The sequence below is a fragment of the Petromyzon marinus genome, chromosome 37 (genome assembly GCF_048934315.1).
Source record: "Petromyzon marinus isolate PM22_M1 ecotype Great Lakes invasive population chromosome 37, UKy_Petmar_22M1.pri1.0, whole genome shotgun sequence".
Taxonomy (NCBI): Eukaryota; Metazoa; Chordata; class Hyperoartia; order Petromyzontiformes; family Petromyzontidae; genus Petromyzon; species Petromyzon marinus.
The window spans coordinates 21,274,419-21,298,476 of record NC_133703.1 but is presented as its reverse complement, the minus strand read 5'-3'; the positions used below and the strand labels follow the sequence as shown (position 1 = coordinate 21,298,476).

Genomic DNA, 24,058 nt, shown 5'->3' with positions numbered 1-24,058 from the left:
GTGTTGCAGCTGCGGCCGTCTGGAACGTCCTTCCGACATTCGGAAGCCACCGCGAGCTATGGCACCTTTAAATCATCTCGATTGACAAACTAATTTATTTACAACTGCTTGGTGCGTTCATGGTTTGTCCTCGGGTTGCGACGATACGGTGCGAAATAAATTCAACAGACACACACATACACTATACATACACACTGTGTGTATGTAACAACCATTGTTTTTGTTTTGGATCGAGAGGAAGAGAGCGGAAGGCGGGGAGGAGGATGGGTCGGGTGGGAGAGAGGATGCTGATGATGAGGGGGAGGAGGATGGGGAAGGAGGAGGATGGGGAAGGAGGAGGTTGGTCGGGGGGAAGGAGGATGATGATGATGGGTAGGGGGGAGGAAGGAGGATGATGATGGGGGAGGGTGATGATGGTGGTGATGATGGGGAAGGAGGAGGATGATAATGGTGATGATGATGGGGAAGGGGGAGGGTGATGAGAATGGGGAAGGAGGATGATGATGGTGATGATGGGGGAGGGTGATGAGGAGAATGGCGAAGGAGGATGATGATGGTGATGATGGGGGAGGGTGATGAGGAGAATGGGGAAGGATGATAATGGTGATGATGATGAAGGGGGAGGGTGATGATGATAGTGGTGGTGATGATGGTGAAGGATGATGATGGTGGTGATGATGGTGAAGGGGGAGGGATGATGATGGTGATGATGATGGTGAAGGGGGAGGGATGATGATGATGGTGATGATGGTGGTGAAGGGGGAGGGATGATGATGGTGATGATGATGAAAGGGGAGGGATGATGATGGTGGTGATGATGGTGAAGGGGGAGGGATGATGATGATGGTGATGATGGTGGTGAAGGGGGAGGGATGATGATGATGGTGAAGGGGGAGGGATGATGGTGATGATGGTGAAGGGGGAGGGATGATGATGGTGATGATGATGGTGAAGGGGGAGGGATGATGATGATGGTGGTGAAGGGGGAGGGATGATGATGGTGATGGTGAAGGGGGAGGGATGATGATGATGGTGAAGGGGGATGATGATGATGGTGAAGGGGGAGGGATGATGGTGATGATGGTGAAGGGGGAGGGATGATGATGGTGATGATGATGGTGAAGGGGGAGGGATGATGATGGTGAAGGGGGAGGGATGATGGTGATGATGGTGAAGGGGGAGGGATGATGATGGTGATGATGATGGTGAAGGGGGAGGGATGATGATGATGGTGGTGAAGGGGGAGGGATGATGATGGTGATGGTGAAGGGGGAGGGATGATGATGATGGTGAAGGGGGATGATGATGATGGTGAAGGGGGAGGGATGATGGTGATGATGGTGAAGGGGGAGGGATGATGGTGATGATGATGGTGAAGGGGGAGGGATGATGATGGTGATGATGATGGTGAAGGGGGAGGGATTATGATGGTGAAGGGGGATGATGATGATGAAGGGGGAGAGATGATGATGGTGAAGGGGGAGGGATGATGATGGTGAAGGGGGAGGGATGATGATGGTGAAGGGGGATGATGATGATGGTGATGGTGAAGGGGGAGGGATGATGATGGTGATGATGATGGTGAAGGGGGAGGGATGATGATGAAGGGGGATGATGATGATGGTGAAGGGGGAGGGATGATGATGGTGAAGGGGGATGATGATGATGATAATGATGGTGAAGGGGGAGGGATGATGGTGAAGGGGGATGATGATGGTGAAGGGGGAGGGATGTTTACGTAATGGCGGCGAGGTTTAAATGGAGCCGTCGCCCAATGGCGCGGCTCTCCGGGCCGCCAATGGCTGGCGGGAGGCCGTCTCCCTCACAAAACAACAAAACAACCTCGCCTCGTCCTCTTTAGCGTCTGCCGGTACACAGACGCCCTCCTCCAAGACCCTTCGCACAACGCGTAGCCGTCGCGCGTTGTTGTTGATTATTATCACAACAAACGATAGAATTTAGCAGTCTTCGTTGTATCCCCTCGACGTCGGCTACCGCCAGTCAGTCTCTCTCGCCGTGTTTTTAAAAAAATATATATTCTTAAAGCAGAGCAAACCCATCGTCTGTCTTCACGGTCAACAACAGCAGTCGGTTGTAACAGCGGCTGCCATCGTCGTTATTGTTTACATTTTTGTTTGGTTATTTTTTATTGTTATTCCCCCGCCGTTGGAGGAGGGGGGGGGTGGCGAGTTTAGTTGTTATTGTTGTTGTTGTCGTCGTCGTTTGCCTACGCGTTAAAAATGTCTACGAAGATCGAGGAGTTGAAGAGGCAGCTGCTGGTGGGCCAGTTCGTGATGGTGGCCGGCTGCTCGGCGGACACGGCGCTCGAGATGTTGGTGACCTCCCACTGGCAGCTCGAGGTGACGACCCCTCTCACTACCAACTACCCACCTACCTACTACCAACTACCCTCCACCCACCTACCAACTACCCACCCACCTACCAACTACCCTCCACCCACCTACCTACTACCCACCCACCTTCCAACTACCCACCTACCAACTACCCACCACCTACCTACTACCCAGCCACCTACCTACCAACTACCCTCCACCCACCTACCTACTACCCACCCACTAACCTACCCACCCAACTACCCATCTACCTACCAACTACCGACCCACCTACCTACCCACCGACCGACCAACTACCCCCCTACTTACCCACCCACCTACCCACCGACCTGTCCACTCTTCAACTACCCATCCTGCGTGTCTTCTTAACCTGTCTACCAAGTACCCACCTACCCACCACCCTGTTCTTGTCCAAGTATCCACATACTGTACCTATCTTGTTCACTCCTTGCCCCGGCTACCCAAGTACTCCCCTACCCACCTGGTCTCCTTACCCTGGCTACTCCCCCTTTACTGGACATCTGTGAAAAAGAGCTTTATAGCTCATCGGATTACTCCGGAGTAAATGTTTTGATACTCACCCATTTTGTATTTCCTTCCCCTGCCTACCTTTTTTTCTCTCATCCCCCTGCTTAGCCAAGTACCCACACACCCATATTGTGCCCTCCTTCCTCTGGCTGCCCAGTACTCACTACCCATCTTGTATTTTGCCTTCTGTATACCAAGTACCCACTTACTCATAGTCTTTTCTCATCCCTCGATATATCCAGTATCAGCCTATCCACATTCTCCCTGCCACGTACCCCACAAACCCCCAACCCCACCATACCCCCAACCCCACCATACCCCCAACCCCACAAACCCCCAACCCCACAAACCCCCAACCCCACATACCCCCAACCCCACGATACCCCCAACCCCACATACTCCCAACCCCACCATCCCCCCAACCCCACCATACCCCCAACCCCACCATACCCCCAACCCCACATACTCCCAACCCCACCATACCCCCTACCCCACAAACCCCCAACCCCATCATACCCCCAACCCCACATACCCCAACCCCACATACCCCCAACCCCACATACCCCCAACCCCACATACCCCCAACCCCACCTACCCCCAACCCCACCATACCCCCAACCCCACCATACCCCCAACCCCACCATACCCCCAACCCCACCATACCCCCTACCCCACAAACCCCCAACCCCATCATACCCCCAACCCCACATACCCCAACCCCACATACCCCCAACCCCACATACCCCCAACCCCACATACCCCCAACCCCACCATACCCCCAACCCCACCATACCCCCAACCCCACCATACCCCCAAGTCCACATACCCCCAACCCCACATACCCCCAACCCCACCATACCCCCAACCCCACCATACCCCCAACCCCACCATACCCCCTATCCCACCATACCCCCAACCCCACATACCCCCAACCCCACCTACCCCCAACCCCACCATACCCCCAACCCCACCATACCCCCAACCCCACCATACCCCCTATCCCACCATACCCCCTATCCCACCATACCCCCAACCCCACCATACCCCCAACCCCACCATACCCCCAACCCCACCATACCCCCAACCCCACATACCCCCAACCCCACCATACCCCCAACCCCACCATACCCCCAACCCCACATTGGTCTCTCCTGCCTACCCACACACCACACATTGTCCTCATTTCCTCCTGCATACCAATTCGCCACCTTCATTCATCTCACCTGCTTAGCATGTACTGCTTGCCAGCATACCCGCTCCCAGTACTTACATAGTTGCCCACCTACCTGGCGTGTATCTACTACCAACTTTACCATATCTACTACCTACTATGTGCCTAACTGCATGTCCACCATATCTACCACCCATCAGCAATGGTGACATTGTTATCGACGAATGATACTTGTTGTGGTGTAGTGATTGTTATTGACACGTACTTTGGGTGCTTGCGTCGCGAGATATCAAACGTTTGTGTTGTTGATGCTCCTGCGCGTTTCCCCATTTGGTACGTGTTTACATTTAAAAAAAAATCAACACTGGTATCTACTCTTTCCTGTTTTGCTCTGGCGGGTGGCGTGTTGTGTGGTATGTGCTGGTATTTTAAATATTGTGTATCTCCGGGCGCTACGCTGTGTTGTGTGCACGTATGATGTCATGTGTTTTGTATTGATGTCTGTTGTGTTTATGTTTCCTGTACCCGCATGTGTGCGTGTGTTTATACATGTACTGTGTATTATTTGTCACGTACCCTCTGATATAGTGTTGTGTAACATGCAATATGTCGTGCATGATAATTATAGGTCGACTTAGATTTAAACGAGTGCCTGGTGCGATGCGTTTAAAGGCCCGCAACTGTGGAGAGACAAAGGCGGCCGGGCGTGGTGCTGGCCACCCACCCCCTCGTGTACCGTGACCACCTTCATAGGTGCTCGCTAACAACGCTTGCCCCAACACTCTTGTTGAAGGCTGTGTTGGGGGAATCTTTGTCCTGTATACAAGCGTCGAGCAATTGTGTGTGTGTGTACCAATGTCGTCGTTTGTATTTGGTTTAATGCGTGGGCCGGGGTCTCACGTACGCGAGTACTTGATGCAGTATTTGTCGTCTCTCGTGTTCCTGACATTGTAAGTACGTTGCCGCACCGGTGATTTGCCAACTGTCTTGTTTCGCAGTGGTCTTGCATAACACGGTGATTTACTGCAGTGTGCACAGACACCACACACACACATAACAGAGGCAGCAGCCCAATTTCATTTAACACAAGCGAGTGAATAAGACACGCCTGGGGTCAGTTGGTATAATAATTACACCAGCATTGTTCGCTGGAATTACAATGGCATTGTGATTTCGAATTATGAATTTTACACAATTGTCCCAGGCCTGAATAAGAAAGCTGTTTATTTTCCATGAGAGTCTCTTGTTTTTTTTTTTACACTCAATGGGAATGTATGGACAATTCAATGAATGATCAGGATATGGGAGAAAATGGCCCAGTCCCAAGGCCCTCACGGATAGATTCAGCAATCCATGACCGATAATCACCGATACGATGAGATCGGGCACATTCAGGGCGATTTGGTTATAGGCAATGCATGAGGGTCAGACAAAGGTAGTGATGATCAGCCGTGGTATGCATGCGCATGTTACTGTACAGCAAATTATGATTTCGTGAGCTATATACTGAGTCATCTGGCTGAGCTATTAGAAAAGGCAATAAATCCAAATCGTCCCGCTTGCTCATGTGGACGTGAGGCTATTGTGCTCGTATTCGGTAGTCGTTCTGTGCCGTTGCTGGAAATTCAACATTTCTGTGGCAGGGTCGTGTATGTCAACCAACTGTTGTTAGGTCATCAGCTTATTCACCAGACGGTGATCTGTTCTCCTCGATGTTAATTTTATCCTGCCTAAGTGGACGATGATCGTGATGATGAATAACGTGGCCTCGTCCACCCCGGCTGGGATATGTAAAATACTATTAATTAATTTTCAAGGAAAGCCTCACAAAGTCTCAAGACATTTTCAGACGTGACCCACAATTGGATGTTAGACCAGTCCCTCTCTAGGTAATGCTTTCCACGTTGGAGGAAGGCCGCGCATACAAAGGGGGAATAGCAATCAAAAGTCCACGCGGATGGGTCAGGAACCATATTACTGTTAACTGCAATTTGCCCGGCCACCGTGCACACAAAGTTTGGAGTTTCACAGTACAGTGCCATCTTTGTGTGATCCACCAACCCCGATTTCCAAACGTGCCGAGTTACAGCCGTAAAACAAAACATACACGTTCCACTTCTTTGTGTCCCGTGGTTTGTTGTTTAGCTGTGCTCTTCAAGTCTGCCAGGTTTTGTGTTTGTGTGCGGGCGTGCAGTCTGGCGTGTGAAGCTACAAAATGCCGCCTTGTGTTTACATTCTGCGGCTTGGCTTGTTTGGGGTTGTACTTAGTCACATTAACGCCCTTGTGACGATTTTTTTTGGCAAGAGGGAGGGGAGGCCATTGTATACTCGGCACCAACATTGCATGCGTTCAGTAAAATATAAATAATCATAAACGGTCCCAGGTCCAAACCTTGCGAATTCTTGCTTGCACCAGCTTGTGGAAAGGTCCTTACACTAGAGAGAATGGCTCTAATAAGCTACCTCTAAAGGGCGTTTGGCCTACTCTTTTGGCCAGACACCTTGACATAAGAAATACGTGAATGAATAGAATAAATAATCCAATAGATACAATTATCAGCCATGGTCAGTCCACTGCTGGATGAAGGTCTTCCAAAGCTATTGCTGTTTCAGTTCTGCGGTCTAGCACTTGAACATGAGCTAAGTAGTCATCGGTCCTTTCGGATGTGTTTCCAAAGGCATCCTTTTATATTTGTTTGTAAATGTCCCTTCGAGTTGAGGGGAAACGTTTTTTTTAATGTAAATGAGGTCATGAATTTGAATGTCTCAGTGGGAAGTGAGTTGGGCGTTGTGTCCCACGCCTGTGATTCAGCTCTTTGGGATGAGAGCGGGTTGGTCGATCGCTCAAATTTATGAACATCCCAAACCTGTATTCTTAGCTCTTTTGATAAAGTCACGTTGAAGGGAAACAATAAAATAATAAAATATATGTAAAAAATAAAAATTCTCACGACGTTTCGGCCACAACACAAGTGGCCTTCAGGTGAAGAAACAGGTCTATCAAAAAGACAACTTGATTTGAATACTCTAAGCCAAACATTCCAATACAGGACCCTTTAGAAAAAAAATCGGTGATACTTTACTGGCTAAATACATTACAATTATATAACTTGTTTATGAATGTCAACCTATGGACCCTGGACTTGCATATATACGGTATAATGAAGTGACAACCGAGAGTTTGATTAACCGGCACAGCTAACATCAGTGACGAGTAAGATCTGAACTGTTTCTGTATGCCCCCCCACCCCTTCACCAACCGGCATTGACCAGTGTGGTGAAGTATGGCCAAATAACCCCGATGACCGACACAGCACTGGGCAGGGGAGGCCTTCATTCAGACATGGATTGACAAAGTGTTGTAAAATATATATTTTGAAAATAAATCTGCTGTTATGGCAGCAGGAGTGAGTAGGTCATCTGTTGAGCTTGTACCAAAACGTTGTGTGGCTTTCTTCCCCCTTCCAGGCAGCTCTGAGCATCTTCTTTCAAGAGGCCACAAGCCACCACCATCACCACGCCATGGTACTTGCAGTACAATACAAAAACCCACAGTCGTGACAGCAGTTTTACTGACCGTGTGTGCCTTGTGTTTTTTTTTTAATTCATACACAGATCAGGTATGGCTTCATCTTCTTGGTTCTTTCGGTAAAGTCACGTAGAATGGGGATAAAATAATAATAAAATAAGAAAATAAAAATTATCACGACGTTTCGGAGGCAACACAAGCTTCCGTCTTCGGGTGGGATAGTCACAGCAAGATCGCTTTAAATCGAAATTTAGGTATGGCTTCCTTTTACTGACAGAACACTTTTACAAACTCCGTTTAAAGGCGTGTACTGTGACGATGGAGGCGTTGGTGATGTCACCAAGCACTTCCTTCAGGGTTCGTGTAAGGGAATGGAGAAGCTACAACCCCCCAAACATAATCGGTTTCATGACCTTTCTGATTCAAACAGACTGTAAGCCAGAGCGTACATTTTTTATAATATTAGTTTAGTCTTACTAAAATTTACAGACAATTTGCAATTTACGAACAGGGTAAAAATATATATTTTTCAGAAACATTTTAACAATAGGTTTGTAAGATCTTGGCAAACTTTGCTGTAGGGTGTTGACACCAGTGAGAATAAGCAAGACATTGCGACCTACATCACATTTATAACTCTTATTATTAGCACGATCAACTGTCACTACTTTGAGATGCCAAGAGTCTGGATGGTGGAGATAAAAATATACTTATTTATTTTACCTTAACTGCATCACCAGAACCTGCTGTGGTCAATCCAAAGGTCAGACAGCAGTGTCTTCACGGACACACCGCAACTGGTCAATGGAACTCTCTTCCCACCTCACGGAGCCTCCAGTTAATGTTTTCATCGTCCCAGTTGATGCTCATTTTTTGCCACCAACACCCGTGGTTTCAGCGTTGCGTAACCCTGAAAGGGTAAGTTTTCATTGTATTCACGAACTAGCCTTTGCTGGTGAATTATGCAAATGCGTATGAAGAGAGCAACGCTTGCGCAATTATATCACCGAAGTTGCTTGAATGGTTGGCTGGAAAATAACGAACATGTCCTCGCTAAAAATACAGAAACCTTTCGAAAGCGATAAATAACACCGTGTTGAGGGGGTTGCGGAGACGGGCTACGTCGCGCATACCATGAGCGTGTGGCCATAACATGCACTTGTGCAGCCAGGGCTATTTATAAATGCGTGAGCCACTCACAGACGCCAAGATTGAAAGACATCACCTTTAGCCCCACACCCACAGTCCAGGCTTTTCCAAACTCGACTCCTCACACCCCACCACTGTATCCGTGTGTGTGTGTGGGAGAAGTCGTGCAGTGGTTTTCAATTTCTGAGCATGCACAATAGCAGTAGCACATGGGATACAAACATTTCCTGCACTTCCCCCAGGTCAACTCAATCGAAAATGAGTACATGGTGCAGGATGTGTGAATATTAGCTTTGGGGAAACAAACACCCAACGGGTGTGGTACTTTGGCCTTCAACAGATATATTTTGAGCAACTTGGCATAGAACTATCAAAAAGTTACGAAATACCGTCTGGCCAATGAAAACAGAGTTTATTAAAAAGCATCTGATGACTAGTGGTCTTCGAAGTGCATAAATAATCCTGAGTTAAGTGACCAATTAAAAATGTGATTGGAAGTTGACATTTCAGTTGTCCAATAGGGGCAGCAGTGGTCAGAGTTGTCCACAATTGGGCAACTACCGGTATATATATATTTTTTTGTGCAATAGAAAACTGCGGCCACCATTACTGCTGAAACCAGCCTGCAACAATAATTATCGTATCCTGGCCTTTAGGCTAAATAGGGAGGGGGGCGGCATGCATGTGTATGTGCACCATGACCATTTAGATATTTTTTATGCTATACATTTCAAAATCATAAGCCACATTGTTGAGCTGTCATTTGTGGCCAGGTCGCTTCTGAAAAATAGGTTAATACCTGAGTGAGCTTTACCTGGTAAAATACAAAAGTTCAGTTTTATTTGTAAGTTATTTGTTTACCTTTCCTATACTTTGCATTCCTATCGTGTTTGTGTATTATTATCTTGTTAAATTCTGACACGCCCCTACTTGACATCTGTGAAAGAGAACTTTATAGCTCATCGGATTCCTCCATTATAAATACATTCTGATTCCGGGGTCATCTGAGTCATCTCGGTAAGTTAACCCACAACATCTGGGACCTCCTGCCAGCGAGCCATCCGATACGTTACGTGGTCTTCAGGTGTACCTAACCTGGCAAATGTACCGTGGTGACATTACCGCCACTTAGTGGTGCATGGCAGCTGTCGTCGTTGTTCGCCATGACCGATTGAAAAATCCTCGCGCGCGTGTCTTTGTTTGCCCGCGCAGGTGTGCGCGCCGTCAAACACGCCGGCGACACCGCCCAACTTCCCGGAGGCGCTCACGATGTTCTCGCGCCTCCAGGCGTCGGACAGCGGTGGGGCTGAGGTTGCGTCGCCCACCCCGGGAGGAGCCCAGCACTGGGCGGCATCTCCGACGACATCGCAGGTGCCTGTGGTGGCAGCCCCACCACGGCAGACGTGGCCGCCCGTGTCCTCGAGCCACCACGCGGCCGTGCCGTTTTGCGCCGGACGGGGAGGGCAGCAGATGACTTAACGGCCGGGGGAGAGCGACAACAAAAACTGACACTGCTTGATTGTGGTGATGAAGCGGCAGGACGGCCGGGGGGCTGGAAAACGACGTCTCCCCGAAGCCTACGAAAAAAATGCTAAACTTAATGATGACTACAGCTATTGACTTGCAATGGTAGAGAAGTTAAAATAACAATCGTCTTTCTGAAAGATACATCTTTAGTTTTGCAGACTGTGATCCACTTTGGTGGTGAGTCATTGTATTTGTCTACCCTCGGAGGCTGTTACTATAGCCACCCCCCTTTTGTCATTGTTAATACAAAAACAAAAGGGAGATTGCTAAACAAGTCTTGTACACGTGGACCCCGCTGCTCACATTTCCACATGCAGAGTATAGAAATACGATGCTATCGTCCCAGGGGTGCCATCCTGTCGCTGTGATGACATCATCCTGTCGGTGTGATGACATTGTCATGCCTCCACATGTCTTCCAAGCTTCATGGCTACACCTCGATACGATTGAATCGTAGCAAAGACAGCGAGCACTTGGCAAATGTCTACATTAAACACCAACAAGGATCGTCGGCAACGGAGAACGCTGGTGCCATCAACCACACCTAATGAGTGGGAGACACGGCCATTCCGAAGAGGAGCAGCGGCCGTTGGCAAAAGCAGAAGCCAACCATTTTTCTTGTACGAATTATGGAAACATGCGGCAGTGCCACGGGTGAGAAATCGTAGCACAGATAAGCCTATTGTTAGATTTCGTACACAGCATTCTCTTTTTGGGTTGAAGGTGTTCTGGAAGCATCGGAAAGGAGGAATGGCATGAACGCAATACCAACCAACAGTTGGTGTATGACAGAAATCGATGGCAGACTACTGCATGTGACCCATGGACCCCCAGCGGCCTCCGTAAAGGCCGAAACAGAAAGATTTGTTTCGGGATGCGCGTTTTCGGACGCATGTGATTGGGCTTGTGTTTTTTTTATAGTAATGAATATTGTTTTTTTAAAAGAGAAATTAATTATGGGTATCCGTTTTGAGGCAGCTATTATACAATGAAAAGCATTCGTAGCAAATGCTGTTCCTCATGGCCATACCTGTGCACTGTTTCACATATACATGCTTAATTAATCATTGGAACACACAGGGGGGAGGACATGCCTGTGGTCAACAATTGCAGGTTTGGGATGGAGCTATGAATACATTTTGTATTATGGATGCGGGTGATGGTTTACTGGGTTAGAATAGTAGCTGTTTTAGAGTTGGGGGTTCGTGTTAAAGATATTAAGTGTTTGGGGTGGAGGGTTAGTGTTACAGGCAGGGTAGGGTTATAGTTGGTATTAATTATTGTGTTAGTGTTTGTTTTGTGCAACAGCAGTCCAGATTGGAATCAAGCACCGGAATTAAATTATTGCAGGTCCGTGTTGGATTAAAACCACACTTGCCAGACTCAACACCTGTATATATACACACCAGTAGTCTATCACTGTATGGAGGCAATACATTTCTGTTGTTAATATTGTTTTTAGTACCGAGACATTTCTCTACGAACTGTTTTGTAAAAATTGCGTGAGGATGCATTTTTTGAATGACTTCAACCTTTGGTGTGGAAATTGAAGCGTCAGCATCGACTGGTAATACATGCATGCATGTGTTGAGATTGTTTGGTGTTTTATTGGCTGATGTCCTTTATTTAACCGACGGAGAAAGCATTGCGATTTCTCTTACACGGGGACATATAGTTAATCTATGGGTCAGAGCAGAACTGAAGGTTGCAAAACTAGGTGGTACTAATTCTTGATGGCCTATGAGAGTGAATTGGCAGTTGGTAGCACAATAGGCGGTACTAACTCATATCCATTACGAACCAATAGAATGTCTTAAATTTGAATGTCTGCTTTTTGCGAGTAAATTCAATAATTGTGGTTTCAACTGTGATACTCGTATGCATTGGCATACCCTTGAGGGCGATGTTGGTGTCTTCTATGGTAACTTTGCAATACAGTGCAAAGAAACTGGAAGTAAAATAAATTTTGTATATAAAAAAAAACCTAAACATTCTAATGTAAATTGTATTAAATGTTGAATTGCAAAATGATTGCATACAAAATTATTTAAGACTTTTTTTTTTAAATGAATAGGGTAATGTAATGTATGCCATATAAAATTTGGCTCAAATGTAAAAAACAACAACTTTAAAACCAAGTTTGTTTTATTTTGATGAAAACTAAAAATGCATACGCAAGTGCTTTGAAATTAAAATCAGTCCGAGCTACAGCACAAACATGTGCGAGATGCTTTTATTTACAAGACATATTTACAGCAGGATTAGTGCAATTCGCAGCTCGTTTTAGATTGTACAAAGCTGGTACAATACAATCAAGACCACGTGCACAATTCTCTCCCATTCTACACTTTGCAAAAAGCAAATCAAGTTTGAGAATTCAACTTTAAACTACTCCCTAATCTAGAGTTCTGCGAACAAAACAAAAAAACATGGTTGAGAGTAATGAGCCATCTGTTCAATTTGGCAGGTTTCAATGCACTTAAACCGAGGTTTTTCAAAGCCCAGTCCTCACATTCTGAGGTATCACGCACGGCAATAGTCGCCATCCGTGTGCATACTAACGGCCTGATTAAATTATATTCTTGTCCAATTACTGGAAAACATGCCAATATATCTAACACATAGCGGCTGTGAAAATCACCAAAGGGATGCGTTTCCGCTGTTTCATAAAGGTGTGAATCTGGTCACAAGTTCTTACACTATGCACGCTGTGCTTGTTGGTAAACACAAATACATGCATGATGTGGCACGAGGGCGTGGGTGTTTGTGATACTCCACACCGCTGGATGTGTGTAATTTATTAGAAGTTGTGCCATGCGGTGAAAACATTGCAACGGACGTGACAAGTCATCTCTGCTTCCTCCCCGCCACCTTCCTCTCGATGAGGCAAGTCTTGGGGCGGAGAGCTGTGAGAATACACAACACACACCCCTCCAGTTAGCTGTTAATGCATAACTTGAAAAGTCAAAACGCTTACAGACCACAGCTTCTCTCCTGAGCCTGTGTGCAATTCTGACAAGGACAATGGCTTGACCTCTATTTAACAGCCTAATGAAAATCTATGCATCACGAATATTATTTTGATGTTAGAGTGACTTGGCAAGTATCAGGGTCTATCTCGCCAGTTCTTTGTCAGAGAGCCACGTTGCCAAAACACTCACCCTGATCCACCGACGACGTCTTCTTGCTGCTCTGCAGGATGCGGTTGTCGTTGAGGAGGCTTACCTCTTGCTCTTCCGCACGGTTCCTGGGTGGGGTCCCAAAACCACTAATTACTCCGAGACGCACACAACCACAGTTGCCAGCTAAGCTACCACACCTCAACTGTGTGACTAATACTGACCTTGTGGTTTTTATATTTGCAAATCATTTTTTGTTCAAATTGTACTATCTTTGTTATGTCATACGATGAAACATTTGGAATTCACGACCCTCGCAGAGCAATGCATCGCACGGTGGTTGAGATTGTCCCAAGGAAGGTGATGTTACAGAACTACCTCTGAGGCTCCCAACATTTAAGAATGAGTAACTGATGTTCTGGGAGAATCTTGGTTGATGGAAAGATTGATAATCCAAGGAGTCAATTGGAGCCGTGAATACTGGAGTAAAAGATCTGTCGAGGAGAGGTGAGCATCATACCGCAGCACGGTGTGTCGCTCCCGTCGCAGGACGTCTGCGCTGTCCGTGAAGAGGATGGTGTGGTACGGCGTGGGGCCGGTGCAGGTGGGCAGGATTCCACGCGCCGCCTGGCTCACGGCGTCCAGCACTCCGTTGTACACGAGCAGGTCATCCACGAGCAGCTGCAGCAAGGACAATTACAATGTGGAATATCACCACACACCATAACAATGTGTCTCGTAACCATATTGGCAGTCATTGATAACCAGGCTGAGACCGTAAACTCAAACTACATATTTTTTATTTCACCCGGTAGAGCTCTATGCAGCTCTTTTTCAGAAGTGACCTGGCCACATGATAGCTCGAGTGGATTATCACATGGAAGTTTATAGCAGCCATATACTCTAAATACATGTTTCTAAATGTGGAGGGAAAAACTGGAGGGCCCCGAGAAAAATCCACAAGACCACAGGGAGAACATGCAAACTTAAAAAAAACATACATCAGGGTCGGGATCGAATCCACGACCTCTATGGATACCAGGCAAGGGAGTTAACATTTCGCCACCATCATGGCCTCACTATACTTGAAAACGCAGTTTTATCACGGGCAGCTGAATCCTGAATTCAAAGCCAGGTTCTCGGCAGTGACGGCTCGGTACTATAACACCACGTTCGGCAGGGGCTCGTTCTTACCCCAAACTCCTTAACGCCCCTCTGTGGCGTCTTGCTGTAGTTCCACAACTTAATCATTGAGACGGTCGTAGGGCAGTCGAACATCACGTACACACGGTTGACCTGCCGCACAAGCCACATTCAGGAACATTGAAAAAAAATCAATTACTGAAAATACACAATCATCGGCACCAAAGAAATGAACAGCTTAGACATTTATGTCATTGAAAACCCCAGCAACTTTAATATTCATGTCAGTTGCTGGCTGCTTGAAGTTTTGGGCCTGTGCTCAGAAACCATTTAAAATATTTAAACTTCCATTTTAACTGACCACCGTTTGCTGATAAATTTTGGAGAAACTAAGACCAATTCAGCATTTGCCTCATTGAAATTTTGATTTTAAGTATTGGGTCAGCATAAGGTCCATTTACCAAAAATACAAAACTAAATTTTAGTTGATAATGAAAAAAGGTGTTAGTTTTGTTGCCAGATAAAAGGGTAAAAAAACAATTAATATTTGCTACTGGCAAAGGAGGTTCCAATGGTGTAAATTTTTGTTCATTAATGAAAAAGATAATTCATGTTTAGTTTAATTGTAATAGTTTATTTACTTGTAAAGCGTCACCAATTCTCAAGTATTGGATTGAATGTTTCGTACAAATTTCCTTTCCAGCATTTTTACATGTGGCACCATTTTCCTGGAAAAAAAACACCTATGGCAGTCTAATGCCTGGATGAGGGGGAAGAGATGCAATGCTCAAGTGTGAGATTTTACAATTAAGACCGTGACAGGCACACAATTTGTGGTAATTGTCTTTGTTGTTTAGAAACAACAGTCCTTTACTATATTTTCCTTAACCCAAGTCCAATGAAAAAGTGATGTTCATTCTAAATATGCCCTTTCCTGGTTATAAATAAGGACTTTCTTATCCCACAAAGCCTCGCCGAGTCCCAAAACTCATTGTCGGAATCCTGAATTTAGATATTGGGTCAAACCGTTTTAAGAAGGGAGTGTTCACATCTCAGGAAACCAAAGCATCTAAAGAAAACACAGGTGGGATTAAAAACTTTACAAACATGACCTTTCACCCACTTGCTGTCCTGCCATCTCCTTACCACCTCCATAGCGTATAAGGGTGGAATTCTCAAAAGACACTCATATCTGCTATATCCACTAATCTCAACTCAAATGCAATGCATTACAGGTGTGCACCACCACACCTGGTGGAAAAAACGTTGCTGTTCTTTGCATCACTCAATTTAATATTGAGAAATTTTCATTCAGAGCCATTTTTGTATTACATGTGGGAGCCACGGTAGTTGAAATGTTAACTACCTCACCTGGTATACAGGAGGTTGTGGGTTCAATCCCATCCCTGACACCTGCATATTCGGAGTTTGCATGTTCTCCCCGTGGTTGTGTCAATTTTCTCCGGATCCCCCTGTTTTCCCCTCCATATTTGGAAACATGCTTTTAGAGTATTCTGGCTTCTATAAATTTCCACATTATTTGTGGCCAGGTCGTTTTCGAAAAAGAGGTATGTAGCTCAGTGGGCCTTATGTGGTAAAATTGAAAGTTTAGTTTCGTTCGTTTAGAGAGGGGAAGAGCGTGGTGGAGCATGGCATGCGTGCGTGCGTGCGGCGTTGCTCTTGTTACCAGGCCGGGAAGCACAGGAGCTAGCCACGCTTGCCGGCCATCGCCGCCATCCGTCACGCCGTCCACCAGCTTGTCTGGCGTGCGCACATCCCCACTCACTCTGTCCAAAACGTTCACACTGTCGGGATACGCCGCGATGTCTTGCCGCGTACGTGAGTCAAGGGGCCAAGCGCTTCAATGCAGCGTTCTATATTACGAGGTTTAGGCAGCAGAGCACAGAACACATAACGCACACGACACGTAGCACAGCATACAGTACACACAGAACAATAACAGCATTCAGCACGCAGTACACAGCACAGAACACACATCACTGAGCACAGTACAGTACACAATGCAGCACAGAGGACAGAACACAGCACAGAGGGTGCACCACAGAGCACGCAATACACAGCACACGGCATACAGTGCACAACACGCAATGTGCAGCACTCGGGACAGAATACAGAGCACGGTGCACACAGTATACAAGGCGGTGTGCTCAGGAGCACGTTGCACAGACAAACCCGGGCACGCATGTCGTGATTTGGTTGGCTTATGAACGGATACTCTTGGGTGTCAGGGCGATCGGGTCGCCCTCCTCATTGTAGAATTGGAGGCTGTTGAGGCCGATGTAGTAGGGGTCGCCCCAGCTTGACAGCAGCTGGAACTGAAAGAGAACTGGAAAGCGCCGTCAAGGAAGGCAGAACTTTGGCAAAATGCATATGCAAAATGCATATACAAAATGCGGTGGCTGACTAAAGATCAATTTTTGACAGCTGCATGTAAACAGAGATTACGGAAATCAGTTGTAAGAAATAAAGTAAATAGGTGTCCTTTGTGTATCCAGGATAGCTTTTATGAGCCTCATTATTTTTCACGAAAGTCCTGAACAAGTGCTGTGTTCTCAAATTTGCATGATGGTGTATTTAAAAAAAATGGTACATTGCTCAGCTCTGAATGTTTGGCCATTATATATCCAAAAATGTGGTTGTATATGTTGCCCAGTTTTAAGTAGCAATGTGATGCATTAAACCTACCAGGACCCGACAAAGACGTTTAATTTTAAATTGTAAGACTCAGGGTTGTGTTAGTGCCACCCCCCCGTGCCCCCCAGATTCCCCCCTCCCCCCATGCCCCCCCCGCCCCCCACTACAGCCAAAAAGGATACAGCCACAGGGCATCAGCGGGGCCTCATAGTCCATGCTTGCTCTCTCCATAACAGCAGCCCGTTGATCTTTGTGTCTGTTCCTGTGAAATATCACAAATGTATTGTCATCACTATCAGTGACGCAGTGGTGAGTGCGATGTAGAATGAACACAGGTGACTTGGGTTTGATTGCTAGCGATGGCTAACGTCTGTGTATTGTCAGTCTTGTTTGTGCTTCCTAGCTGGTAATGTGTACTATCTTGTTCTGTCAGATTTGCTCGATCTGGTTCATTCTGACGAGTAGCATGGAGTAATGTTTTATAAATCAAAAGCAATTCTCACACACTTATGATGCATGCATCATAAGTGTGTAAGAATCAGGTTCAATCAATGAATCAAACATTGCTATATGGCCTATATTGTGGTGATTAATTTACCTCACACAGCAGTGTATACATGTATTTTTGACTATGGTAGACATCAGTGCATTGTCAGTCTCACTGTGTGAACGGCGAGTTGCACAGCTTCATAGGTCTACTCACTTGAGCACCCCTGACTTGCCGTCCCCATGCCTGCGAGCCACATCAGCAAACAGGACCTCTTGCATGAAGTCAAAATGGCAGTTCCCAGGCCCTTTGCGAACGAGAAAGCCTTCCGGAGGAGACACTGCCTTCCCATCCACGGTCACGTGTACAGTCTTGGCCTGGCGACACACCAAGCAGGGAGCAGCTGTTTCAAACGTCGGTGGAAGGTTTTGTACGAGCAATACGCAGCACAAAAACACACGGCACGCAACAAGCAGGATGCCGCACGCAGTACGCAATGCACAGTACAATGTATACGGTGCGCACACAAGACGCAAAATATAGAAAGCAGTATTCGGAATACAGTACGTTGTGCACAGCACGAACAAAATGATACACAGCATGCAGGATACAGCATATATAATACTCAAAACAATACGCAGCACAATGCACAACATGTATCGCAAAGCGCAACGCATCACAAGGAAGACAGCACTCACAACACGTCAACATGGTCCTCACAACACAGCACACAGTACTCAGAACACAATATCAGATGGGAATTAACACAGCACATGACACTTGGAACACAGCGGTTATCACACAGCATGCAACACTCCGAACACAGCACAAAGCACCCCGAACACATGATGCATAAAAGCACCCTGGATGCAGCACTCAGAACACAACATGCAGCAGACAGTTCTCAGAACAGCACACAGCATTTATAAAACAGCACATCGTACACGCAGCGCTTACAACACAGTACAACATGTGCTGTTATGCATGCTGAGATGTTAAGAGTTTGAGGGATGACGGTGTAAAGACGTTACACATCACACGTATAAATTGCGTTGATGGGAAAAGTCACCACTTGTCTGTCTGTGCCATGGCTTATTAGCGCCAAACACAATTCCAATACACTGCATCTTAATGAGGGTGCAGCCTAAGATCCGATTTGTAAACAGTAAAGATATGTCAAGGTAGCGAGAGGAAACCCACTTCACCCTTCGAGCAGTTACCGTTGCCCTAACTAAAACCACTGACTAACTACACTTGACAACTCGGTTCAATCATGCGCGGTCGAAGCCCGTGTTGAAACAAGGGATCCCAAGCGTGCCAGCTCGGTGTCTATGACGTGGCCGTCGCGAGTCGTCCGAGCGACCCCCGGCACAGCACGCCTTGTGTGTGGGTGTGCGTTTGAGGACGCGGAGCACGCAGAGGGAGACCCACCCCCCTGTACGTGTCCTCGGCCGACTTGTTGTAGTTCCACAGCCGCAGGCCGGCGAGGGGCTGGGTCATCGGCAGCGTGACGGTCAGCGTGTGGCTCTCCCCCACCGCGAACGGGATAAGCCACATGTGCTCGTCGCTGGTCGTCACGTTCACGCCGTCGATCAGCCTGCGCGCAGCCGCGCGTCAAAATCAACGCACGCGCACAGATATAAATGAATTGACAGCCCCTTTGTCAAGTACACTGCTGGATGAAGGCAACCCCATACCGTGTTCGTCGTAGGGTTTGTTTGACCGGGCTTCATCACACCGGTCATTGCTGGTTTGTGAAGGCCAGGGATATAAGTATGACAGCGTATAAGTAAAGAGTGAAAATAGATTGTTACGCAAATATGCACGTATACGTAAACAAAACAAACACACACATATATGCAGGGTGACAGAGTTGGCAGCACAGACAAATAACTGAATGCAGTTCCAGACAGCGATGGGCATGGCCATCCCCCCCTAGAGCATGGGGGGGGTGGAACAGAGGGGGTTCGCTCTCACTTGTCCAGGGTGCGGTTGTCGTCCGTGTACTCGGGCAGGTCGTTGAGGTCGCGCGGCTTGGCATCGAGCATGGCCAGCTGGAGTGGGATAGTCACCCCGTCCGGCCCCATCACCTCCAGCCCCGTGAGGCCCAGGTAGTGCGGGTCGCCCCACGTTGCCGAGAAGCTCAGCTTCAGACCTGTGCCGCCATGGTCACACAATCAGTGGAAAACAAAGCTCGCTTCAGGGATCGTTTAGGGCTGCAATAGGACTTTCAAATACCTTTGGCGGGCTACGCAATGACAAGACACCTTCGCCAATTCTGATTGAATGCGTTACAGTTGGAAACACGGTGTTGTAAGGTTGAAAATATTTCCCGCTATTGCCTGATTAGTATGGTTTAGATGCTTGCAGTGATATAATTTTTAAGTGGTAAGCCTCGTGTGGCTGCGTGCCGAACGAAATGAAGTTGCGGGCCGGATATTGCCTGTGGGCTGTAAGTTCCCCACCCCTGGTTTAATGGCAATCAACATTAAAAAAAAAACTACACAAGGTGGTCGATTTCCCATCAGCTCTCTCACTCAATATTCAGAGTACAGAACATTAAAATTATGACTCGTGAAGACATTTATCAACATCATTATCTTCAAAAAAGAAGCAAATATGCTTACAACCAAAGCACCCTGAATGTGCCCCATCTCATCAGATCTCGGACACGAAGGAGGACTGAGCCTCGTTAGTGCTTGATGCGTGACTGCCAGGGCATAACAACAGTTGGAATATAGTTGTTAGGACTGCTAGGTGCCAGGAGATGGCAGTAAAGCAATGGGTGCTGTCCTTATTTAGATTCGGTTAATTTAATGAACTCAAAATATTTTGATCACGAGTCAAGGCTGCCACAGAGACAAATACGTTTAAACTCCGTAGGCTGACAACTTTTAATTGTCAAATAATTATGAGGCAACAGCTCAGCTGGAGTACAGCACTCACATTTCCCCACGTATTGTCCACAAAGCCGAGTAGATGTCTCGTCAGAGGCTGCCTTCTGTATAGGGCACAAGGCAAATTAGTTTAGGGCAATAGAAAAACATGAGAACACATCACAAGAAATTAGGCATGTCCCTCGACGAAGTATCTCATTACAATCTTCATCGTTGTCTGCGTACCCTCTGCTGTCACCTCCTCTATCCTTGAAAAGAACTCCATTTTTTTTCTCCCAAAATGCATGTCCTCCCTATTTGTACCCCGCCTTGAGATGTGGACACATTCACAGACACGTTAAATGCAAACTGTAATTGTACAAAGTGGCCCATGCCCACAAATACATTCAGAACACCCCATTTAAGACCACACTCCTTCTCAGGAGCAGATAAATAAATAAATAATGTAGGATCAATACTGCACAATGTGGTGCCTCGACAACGAAAACACAAAAACCTGTAATCAGAAACCAGGTGAAAGCTCTTTGAGGGAGATCGAAATATATCGCCGCAACACCACCGCGCATGCATTTTCCGGCTGGAGCAGCGTCAGACCTGGCCGGTGTTGGGCCCACGTCCAGCCCGGGTCGTGGGCCGTTCGACGGAGGGGTTGGGCACGCAGGGGGAGTCGGGAACGTCCTCGGGGCTGTCCACGTGCGCCGTTCGGGGCCTCTCGGCCTCCTCGCCGGGACCTTCGCCACTCACGCCGGTGGCCGGGCCGTTCGCATCGGGCGACGCGGCTGTGAAGGTGACGTCGTGAGCCGCCATCGCCTCCAGGATGCTGTCGTCCATTGTGAAGAGGATGGTGTCGCCAAACTGCTCCAGGTCTGGGCGGCAACAAAGTTTATGTGCACAGACGCACGGACACATGCGCGCACAACAAATGTACCACGGTCTTGAACTGCACACATTGGGGTGTGTGGCCCTGGACTGCTGCATATGCTGGAACCTTTGTTGCTTCTAATATGATGATGATCATGACGATCATAATGAACACCATCATGTAACAATGATTATATTTTTTTATGACATAGTGATTACGATAAGGATAACCATGAATGAAATTATGATGAGAATAATTAGCTAGGTACTGTATATATGTTGAACTTGTTTTGCACCGTACATAGCCAAACGTGCTAATCGGAGGTGCGGGGGAAGGAGACACATTTGGAATATCGCGAGGTAAAATCCTGTGCAGGGCTTGACTCAGCCCAACTTCCCTCAAGTATACTTGTATTTTTGACCGTTAGCCAAAAAGAGTTTCGCAGACCGTTTCATTGACTACTGACGACGATCCACCGCTCCCTTCCGCCACTGACCTCGCATCAGCGTTCCGGACGCGCGCGCGATCTCTCCCCGGAAGACCTCGCGGCCATCGAGCGCGATGTGCAGGTGTCTCGCCCCGCGCGAGACGTGCACGCGCGACTTGTTGTAGTTCCACACGCGCAGCATGGCCAGGTGGCACGGCTCGGCCAGCTCCAGCGTCACCAGGTGGTCGCCACCCACCGTGAATGGCGCCAGCCACATGTGAGCGTCGTCACGCGACCGGTTCACCTGCGCCGCACCGGGGTCAGGCAAGGCAAACTCGGTGACAGAAACAATCGTGCACGTGCACACAGCCCGGCGGTAGTGTGTTCGGCCGCCTGTTGCGGAGGTTCGTGGTTCAAACCCGACAGCCGCCCTGGTTAATACCGCGGTATTTAAAATTAAATATGCAGCGTCTGCTTCGCAGTCGACGTGAAAGATGCCCTGACGTCATTCGAAACGAGTAGGCCAATGTGTGCCGGCGTCATGGTCCAAATGTGTCACATTCAAAATATTACCCGCAAATTACTCAACCTAGAATTACACGAAGGCATCATCGCCCCCCCTCCCCTACTGGTAGAGTAATGCCCATTAGCAGACTAAGTTCTGAGTGACTTTGTACCCACAGGGATAGCTGCCCCTGGGCATGGGAATGTGGAATTTTCACCTCTAGCTGTAAAACAAAAGATGGCCACCTCACTACGGGAATCCGCATTGAGCTTCTCATTGCAAACATTGGCAATTGGTCGATTATATATTTTTATTTGCTATTTTTACACCAAATATTGGTGGAAACCACCTATCTGTGAACACATGTATCGGGTTCCTTGTTGTGAGGGGACTTAATACTTAATATATGGTCGTACGAACTGAGCTATCTGACGTCCGCATCATTTCCATACTACGAATGCATCGTATGCAACCGATGAGACATTGAATGGAGATGCAGGAATTGCCGCTGAAATGAATGATTCTTTGACAGCTGAAGTCATCCATCGCGTACTCATTTAAATCACAATTTCTGCATCTTGATGCAAATAGTATTCTCGTGGCAAGTCCAACAATCACCGCCAGATGGCACACCAACCCTATTATAATACCATCAATATTAACATTTTAACGTGGGAATACTCAATTTTTATGAAATAAATTAAGACCTTCCTGAAATCTACCATGGTGGAATTATGCGATTTAAATGCGACTCCTGTAGAAATAACCAAAATACTACTCGCTTAATGCAGCAGAGTAGCGTGTTTAGTGTGGATGCTGGATAAATGAATGTACAGGATATGTTGAACATCTTTCGCAGCGTACATAGCTAACCGTGCCAATCGGAGGTGCGGAAATGAATGAATGCGATACCCTATTCAACCTCTCTCTTCTTCATAGCGAGGCGCGTAGGACCCTCCAACCGGCGGGTCCCGGTGCAGTTGCACTGCCTGTACCCTCGCCAACTACATACAACACTGCGCTTGCGTGTTCACGGGAAGTGCATTTTAAATTTTACCGGCAATTAAATGAACAAATGTCTCACGTTGTCGAGGAGGTTTGAGACAACCCGCGGATCGTTGCCGTAACCCGGCAGCACGTTGACGTCGGCCGGCTCGGCCCATATGCGCGCCACCTTGGCCGGCGCCCCCGTGCTCGTGAACACCTCCAGGCCGTTGAGGCCCACGTAGTGGCCGTCGCCCCACGTGGAGCGGATGTTGATGACGAGGCGCCGCCCGTAGGGCAGCTCGGGGATCTCGAAGGGCTCGGCCGTGTCGCAGCAGGGCAGCTGGGAGACGGCGGGTGGCCCCGCAGCAAGCGCGTGGCACTCGGGGCCCTCGCGCTCGTCCAAGTCGACGAACGAGGAGCCCTCTGCGAGGCTGCGCAACGCAAGGGTCACGGTGTGTGTGACCCGCACCTCCCAATTAGCGTGGTTGGCTACGTACGGCGCGAAAGAAGTTCAACATACATCATCATCATCACGATCCATGGGCAGATAGCCCATAGGTGTCCACTACACACTGTCATTTGTTTCCAGTTTCCTCTGTCTTGTGCCAATATGCTCAAGTCGTGCCACATCTTTCTGGCACCAATCTCTTTTGTCGTCGTCAAGCCATTCTCTGTTAGGACTTCCTCTCCTTCCGGTTCCTTCCATTTTTGCGAACAT

At 47.6% G+C, this 24,058-nt stretch overlaps 2 protein-coding genes across 3 annotated transcripts in view; one reads left to right on the top strand and one right to left on the bottom strand.

Annotated features, from left to right (window-relative positions):
• Positions 1-1,725: 1,725 nt before the first annotated feature.
• On the top strand, positions 1,726-11,845 carry LOC116949634 (UBA-like domain-containing protein 2). Its single transcript, XM_032967162.2, has 3 exons — positions 1,726-2,360; positions 7,522-7,578; positions 9,944-11,845. Exons 1-3 carry the CDS (start codon positions 2,241-2,243, stop codon positions 10,208-10,210), a joined length of 444 nt encoding a protein of 147 aa, XP_032823053.1. The 5' UTR covers positions 1,726-2,240; the 3' UTR covers positions 10,211-11,845.
• Positions 11,846-12,475: 630 nt separating this feature from the next.
• LOC116949633 (katanin-interacting protein-like) overlaps positions 12,476-24,058 on the bottom strand; it is a 33,747-nt gene continuing 22,164 nt past the window's right edge. For both annotated transcript variants that reach the window (XM_032967160.2, XM_032967161.2), the window contains exons 15-28: positions 23,438-23,771; positions 21,918-22,152; positions 21,154-21,425; positions 20,609-20,663; positions 19,640-19,817; positions 19,094-19,259; positions 17,879-18,039; positions 17,358-17,437; positions 16,757-16,867; positions 16,208-16,347; positions 14,572-14,673; positions 13,898-14,058; positions 13,420-13,505; positions 12,476-13,164 (exon numbers count right to left, since the gene is read on the bottom strand). In XM_032967160.2, coding sequence (XP_032823051.1) covers positions 13,106-13,164; positions 13,420-13,505; positions 13,898-14,058; positions 14,572-14,673; positions 16,208-16,347; positions 16,757-16,867; positions 17,358-17,437; positions 17,879-18,039; positions 19,094-19,259; positions 19,640-19,817; positions 20,609-20,663; positions 21,154-21,425; positions 21,918-22,152; positions 23,438-23,771 — 2,140 coding nt within the window. In that variant the 3' untranslated portion in view covers positions 12,476-13,105. The remainder of the gene's footprint in view (positions 13,165-13,419; positions 13,506-13,897; positions 14,059-14,571; positions 14,674-16,207; positions 16,348-16,756; positions 16,868-17,357; positions 17,438-17,878; positions 18,040-19,093; positions 19,260-19,639; positions 19,818-20,608; positions 20,664-21,153; positions 21,426-21,917; positions 22,153-23,437; positions 23,772-24,058) is intronic.

What these genes read in the sequence shown, in the direction of transcription:
- LOC116949634 (XM_032967162.2), top strand. Translation starts at nt 2,241, where the DNA reads ATGTCTACGAAGATCGAGGAGTTGAAGAGGCAGCTGCTGGTGGGCCAG. An exon ending in CCTCCCACTGGCAGCTCGAG is followed by an intron (nt 2,361 to 7,521) that starts GTGACGACCCCT and finishes TCCCCCTTCCAG; the next exon opens with GCAGCTCTGAGCATCTTCTT. An exon ending in ACCACCATCACCACGCCATG is followed by an intron (nt 7,579 to 9,943) that starts GTACTTGCAGTA and finishes TTGCCCGCGCAG; the next exon opens with GTGTGCGCGCCGTCAAACAC.